The following is a 6,728-nucleotide window of genomic DNA, read 5'->3' on the forward strand; positions in this document are numbered from 1 at the left end:
ATTTACTATTTCCCCAGAGCTGAGGTTTTATTTACACATGTAATCATTGTGTTCATGTTTTCTCTTGCAAATATTTTTCCATAGTATTATGTTACCATCTTTCGAGACTGATTCTGTAATGATTTAAACAAGCTTGATTATTTTAGAAACAAATTAAGAAAAAAACTAGAGCCAGATCCAAAATGCTAAACTGCTAGCTATAGCAGTAATTTCCTTAGGTATAGGTGTTTATTTGGGAGAAGAGGAGTAGAGATAGTGAGACAAACACAGAACAAGAGCCAGAGGCATGATTGATGGAAACTGGGAGAAGGTTTCATGCAGACCATAGTTTCTAATTTGACTCTTTCTAAATTCTTTGCTTCTTAATTACTGAGTAGCTGTGGACTGCAGTCATGTTAATTTCAGCAACTAAAAAGAAAAGCTTAGATATGTAACTTGGGAAGAGAAAAGTAGTAAAGGAAAAGCAATTCAAGATCTGGTATCGGTATTTGAATACATTTATTGTGACAAGAATGCTGTTATAAATATTCATAAGCAAAGGCCATCTTTTTTATCTAGGAATTGTTAAAGAGAAGATTCCAAAACTGAAGGGTACATCTTTTGTTTAATCTGCCACCAGTTCCTGCTTTGAGATTAAGCATCTATTGTTACATTTCTACTAACATTATAAATGGTCACAGCACATGCCACTTGATACAAACTTTTCATGTTTGATTTCCCGGTGGGCTGCACTGTAACCCCCCTTCCTCCAGCCTCCTGAAACACCACACTACACTTTGGTAAGCAATTCTATACAGACATTTGGGGGAGAGAAAGTGTAACCTGATGATAGCATCAGGGACCTTTCTTTCTGAAGTTTAATAAGGAATAGTTTTCACTGTTTGATAGTAAGAAGCACTGATAGTGTTGTTAATTGGCACTCTTAACTCTTTCAGCTTCTCCTAGATATCTATTATCTATACAGGATGCAGAAAAGAGGTTGGGGGGTACTTTTCAATATTTTATTGTATTTTCTTAAATATCTCCTTTCTGGAATTTTCAGAAACAAAACATAAAAAAAATTATATATTTTATTACAAATGGTAAACTCAGAGTGCTCCGAATCTCTTATTTACAAACAACACTGGGCAGGACACCCAAACAAACAAACATGAAGTAACTTACAAAGGCGTGAAGCTGTTTATTGACAGTCATCAGCTTTCATCAAATTAAAAAATATATATATGTACATACACAGTTAACGGAGGCAGGCCAGAAAGAGTTCATCTGCAGGCTCAGCCTCACTCTCACAAACCTCCCTCCCCCTCCCCGGCCCAGCCCAGCCCAGCCCACCCCCCCACCCCCCGCTTTGTGTTCTTAAGGAGTACTACAGAAGCGATCTACAAAATCGCAGTTTGTACCTCCCCTCCCCTCCCCCCTTGTAATACTGAATGAGATCGAATATTAGGTCCATGCAGTTCTTGGTCAATGTTAAAGAAAAGTCTAACGTTCTGTTCGCGCGGGGACAGCCCGTCCGCAAAGCGGGGCAGCCCGCAGGCGGCTGCTCCCTGGCTCCTCGCCAAAGGAGGGCGCGCCAAGTCCTTCCCTCTCGTGCACACTGGGGGCGCCGTCAGGACGCAACCCAGTCCAACTTGGATACCCTTGGCTTTAGTTCTCGCGGACACTCCTTTTTTCTCTCTGTCGCACGCAACTTGTCAAGTTCTCAAGTCTGTCTCTCATTTTTTTTTCTCCGTTACCCCTCAGCCCCCGACAGTCTCCCCTCAAAACGTTTGCAACTGCTGCGTTAGCATGAGTTGGCACCCACTGTTAACGTGGTTCATGACTTTCTGTTTAAGCTGTGCCACCTGTTCCCTGAGCATGTTGGCCGTGGACGCCAGCTCCGAGTTCTGCGCTTTCAAGGTTTTCACCTTTTCCTCCAGACGGGCGATCCTCTCCAGCTTCCTTTTCCGGCACTTGGAGGCGGCGATGCGGTTCCTCATGCGCTTTCTCTCTGCCTTGATCCGCTCTTGGGACTCCATGTCGATGGGGGACAGGGGCGGCGTCTCGCCCGGCATCTCGGGCACCGTCTGCGGCTCCTCCTTCAGCGCCTGCAGCCGCGGGTGCTGCACAGGCATCTGCTGGGGCAGGTGGTGCGGCGGCTGCGGCGCCTGCTGCTGCTGCTGGGGCTGCGCGGGAAAGGCCAGGCCGGCCGTGCCGTAGGAGGGCGCCCCGCCGCCGCTGCTCAGCGCGCCCGGATTGAAGTTGCTGAGGTTGGCGTAGACCGGAGGCTCGCTGTGCAGGCTGGCGCTGAAGCCGCCGCTGCCGCTGCCTCCCGCCACCGAGGCCACCGCGGGAGCCACCATGCCCGCCCCGCTGACCGGCTGCGCCGCAGACGTAACGCTGGGCAGAGTGTTCTGGCTATGCAGTTCGGCCAGGGCGCGCACAAAGCCCTCGGCAAAGCCCTCCTGCTCGTCCGTCACGTTCTTGGGGCACAGGAACTGGGTGGGGGTCGGCGTGGTGGTGATGTGCCCATTGCTGGACTGGATTATCAGGCGCTCCAGCTCGGGCGACGCCAGCTTGAGAAGCCCCACGTCGGGAGAGGTGAGCAGGTCCGAGTTCTTGGCGCGGAGGTGCGGCTTCAGGCTGCCCACGGGATCCGCCAAGTTCAGGGTCATGCTCTGTTTCAGGATCTTGGGGTTACTATAGCCATAGGCGCCGCTCTCGGACTGGAGGAACGAGGCGTTCAGGGCATCGTCGTAGAAGGTCGTTTCCATCTTTGCAGTCATAGAACAGTCCGTCACTTCACGTGGGGTTAGTTTGGGCTGCGCGCAGAAGTTTCGGGGCCGCAACAGTGCTGTGGCAAAGCGGGGAACACCCGCGTCTCCCGGGGCCTTTGGCGGGGAAAGTTTCTCTAAGAAGAGTTCGCGCACCCGCTGCCTGTCTTCCCCCCGGCGCCCTCCTCACCAGCTCGCTCCAGGGAGCGTAGGGTTAAGATGCCGCCCGCACTCTTACTTGTCGGCTCGCGCGTGCAGCCCGGCTTTGAAAAGTCGCGGTCACTCACGGAGCACTCTTCGGTCGCAGCGGTTCCTCGGTGCCCGCGGCCGAACTCGCTTTCTGGCACAGCCGCGGTGCCCGGTCGGCGGCGGGTCTCAGCCGCCTTCACTCCAACAACTGTCCCCTCCTCCGCGGCGAGGGGGAGGGGGGCGCCTGGCAGCCGCGGCTCACGCTAGCCCAAGTTCAACAACCCGCGCGAGGGAAGCTGAGCACACGTCCCTCCTTTCTCGCGCCTCGCTCCGGGGTCTTCTTGTCTTTACCGCCGTGGGGACGGCCTAAAGCGCAGGGAAGGTTTGCAGAAGTTCGCTCCGGGACTCCGGGGCACTTGTCTCCCCGGTCCTCTCGGTCAGGAAAGTTCTCTGCTGCTGCAGCCGCTCGCCGACTTGCCCCGGCAGACGCGCAGGCAGTCACCGCTCTCCGTGGCTGTCAGCGGCGCCCAAGCAGCAGGGTTCTTCTCTCAGGAGCGGCTGGAGAAGGGGCTCTCCCGGCGTTCCCCAAAACACCAGCCCGGGAGCCAGAGGTGCTAGCTTTGGGCTGTTGGAGAGAAAATGGAAAAGAAAATAAAGATTTGCAGTTCGGAGCCTACTGCCGTACTGCCTGGCTGACTGTATCTGTCTGTCTGTCTGCCCGAGTCCGCGCACCTCCACTCTCGCCCGGCTGCCTCTGCCACACTCAGAGCAACTCTGAGCCCTTACCCAGCCGGAGCTCAACACTTATCTGCTACCAGTCAACCCCTAAAAATAGCCCATGATGTCACCCCAAGGCCTTCCCATTGGCTCGCGTCGCTCTCAGGGGGGCGAGCCCGCCCGTCGCCATGGAGACCCCGCCCTAGAAGATTCTTCTCTGGGCCCGCGGAGGCTCACGGGATGAGGTAATGCTCCGCTGCCCTCCTACAGTTGGGCCCTTCTTTCGCCTCCTCTCCCCCTCCCCCTCCCGCAAGCCTCTCGCCCCTCTACTCCCCTATCTCCTCCCCAGCCTGTCTTTCCCGGCCCGCCCGGTGCATTCTGGGCTGACGTCTTGGGGTTTGACTGTCTAGTGACGGGGCCACTGCGGGCGGGTGGACGCTCCCAGCCTCTGACGGAGGCGGGCTCAAGTTCACAGCTCCGGACCCGGGACGCTGGGGATGCGGGGACCAAGGAGGCTGGGAAACCCAGTTGCTTGGCTGGGAAAGGGGGTGCGGGGGAGGGCGGTGTTTCCCCACTTGGGGGCGGGGGGACAGGAAGCGGTCCCAGAGCACTTGGGCGCCGCGCAGGCCCAGCGCGCGGAGCTTCGAGTCCTGCACCCCCGCACTTCCGGGGGCGGGAGCACCGTCCTTAAGGTGGCTCTGTAGAGTCCCCCACCGGACGAGCGAAAGTGGGCTTACGTTTGGGGCGGTCTCTGGAGAGTCGGCCCCCCCACGTTGAGAACGCTCTGAAGTTTGTGTCTTGGTCAAGTTCAGGAGCGGCGGTCCGCGCTGCAGTCTGGCTGCGCCCAGAAGCGGAGCGATTTGTATTCCCGAAACTGGGCGCTCCGCTGAGTCCCCCTGTACCCCACTTCATCCAACGGAACCTTGGGGAAAAGGGATGCAACCGGGGGCTGACAGCGTCTAGACGGGAGCGAACGGGGACCAGAAACTCAGGGAACTCCGGGATAGTCCGTGCCCCCACTGACTCCCGCCCCCGCTCAACACACACACACACCCAGCGCACACGCCGCACATACAGTCTTTTCACTCCGATTTGATTCCGGGAAAACAAGTCTGGAGGGTGGTGGACACTCGCCAGAAGTCACGCAGAAGTAGGAGTTCGGGGTGAACCAGGACTCCAATCTCGCCAGTCTGGGTCGGGTGGTGGGCCATATCTCGTGCAGCCTCTAGGAAGCGCTAGACACAAGTAAGTAGCTCCTTGTCTGCGGTTATTTTATCGTCCCTCCCCCAACCCCCCAGCCTTTAGGGACGAAGGTGTGTGGTGGAAAGAATCCCGAAGTCCAGGCTGTCTCGGTGTGAAGTCAGCACATGACGGAGCTTTCCTGCGCTTCAGTTCCCTCAACTGCACGGGGTGAGGTCCACCTCACTGGGCTGCCAGGAGTTAGTGCAGCATCGCCGCCTGTAGGACTGGGGAGGTGGCGGCCAGACAGCCCCCATCCCTGCCCTTGGGCGCGCAGCTTCCCAGAGCCTGGGTGGAATGCCAGGATGTGAGCGTGTGATTTGGCAGGACCAGGTGAACTTTTCTGCGAGGAGCAGTTAGGGGAGGAGTTGAGGGAGGAAAGGGTTAGAAGTCAGCCCTTTCCCAAGCCTTCTGGCTAGGGCTGGGGGTTGAAGTTGGACCTGCTGCCGTTGAAGTTCCTAGGCTCTAGTTTGAACTTCATTGCCTCTGAACTCGGGGGAATTCAGCCTTGGGTTCATTGCTCCTAGCTCTAAGGTATTTGTGGCTTTGAGTGTTCAGAAACCAACAACAGCTGGTATCAGTGGGAAGTCGGCCAAATTTTCTTCACTCCAGGCGCTCTCCTGGCTTTCACTGATGCAGCGGAGGATATCTGAACTGAACGGCTACTGGGAGCCAGGCGCTGAGCCTGGCTGGGGAGTGGGTAGGGATACAAGGAAGACGAGGTCCAGTTACTTCCCTCTTTTCTGGTGCCCGAAGTCATTTTCTTTTGTAATCAGGGAGCTGATGTTCTAAATATTTTTTATGATAACAGTAAAAAAAAAAATATCATGTAGTAAACACCTATTATCTGCCAGATCTTCTCCTAAGCAATTTAGATATGCTGTTTCTCCCTTCTACATCTTGAGAGAGATATATTATTATGTGGATTTAACATATAAGGAAATAGACCCAGAGAGGGCAAATAGCTTGCTGAGGTCACATGGGCAGCTGGAAACTGACCTCAGGTCTATGTTCCATTCCCTAGCGTTTCCTCAACTTACTTTCTTAGGAAGTATTAGTTGTCTGCAGAGGAGATGGAGCTGGTGGCACAGAAGAAATTTTCCTGCCTGATCCTCTGATCGTAACTCTTTTCAGGGCTCCTGTATTTGGAAACTTCAAGACTTAGGACTTTGTATAAATATGTATCTTTTGCTTAAGGGTTCTATGTGTTCCCCTCTGCCTCATGTGGTTTAGTAGGCTGATTTTCTCCTTATGTTGAGAAATAACATATTTCATCCAAAAAATAACAAATCTGTTCATGTTAACGCCCCTGCTTGGAAGCCTTCATTGGCTTCCCCTTAGGATGAGGAGAGTTCTGACTCCTTTGCCTGGGAGAAGGGGCCTCTCACAATCCAACTCCTGCTCCCTGTGGCCTCCTCCCGCAGTCCCTGTTATCACTCAGGAAGGGCTGGGTTATGCTGCCCTCACAAGCAACCCTGAAACCCAGCGAAAGTTTATTTTGTGTTCTGGCCCAGGCCTGTTGTAGGTTGGCAGAGGAGCTCTGCTTACTATAGTCACTCATGAACTTGGGCTGAGGGAGCCTTCCTCCTGACAGCTTTTCACAGCTGTCCTGGCTGGGGGTGAAGAGCCCAGCACATCATACCCCACCTGGAAGTGCCACACGTCTCTTCTGCTCAGACATGATTGGCCAAAGCAAGTCACAAGGCAGTGCCCGACTTTAAGTCTCTGTAATCTCACCAGATATCCTGCAGGGATTTCCAGGAATGTCTGGGGGAACAACACTTATAACCCTTTCTCCCTTTCTGTTCACCAAATGTTTGGTCTGCTCTC

The 6,728-nt window shown here is 54.2% G+C and overlaps 1 protein-coding gene across 1 annotated transcript; it reads right to left on the bottom strand.

Moving 5' to 3' along the window:
• Positions 1 to 483: 483 nt before the first annotated feature.
• Positions 484 to 3,036, bottom strand: JUN (Jun proto-oncogene, AP-1 transcription factor subunit). The gene has a single exon (XM_053576050.1). The coding sequence runs from the start codon at positions 2,763 to 2,765 to the stop codon at positions 1,761 to 1,763; it is 1,005 nt and encodes a 334-aa protein (XP_053432025.1). The 5' UTR covers positions 2,766 to 3,036; the 3' UTR covers positions 484 to 1,760.
• Between the last annotated feature and the right edge of the window lie 3,692 nt (positions 3,037 to 6,728).

The sequence above is a fragment of the Nycticebus coucang genome, chromosome 22, assembly GCF_027406575.1.
Source record: "Nycticebus coucang isolate mNycCou1 chromosome 22, mNycCou1.pri, whole genome shotgun sequence".
In the NCBI taxonomy this organism is placed as follows: domain Eukaryota; kingdom Metazoa; phylum Chordata; class Mammalia; order Primates; family Lorisidae; genus Nycticebus; species Nycticebus coucang.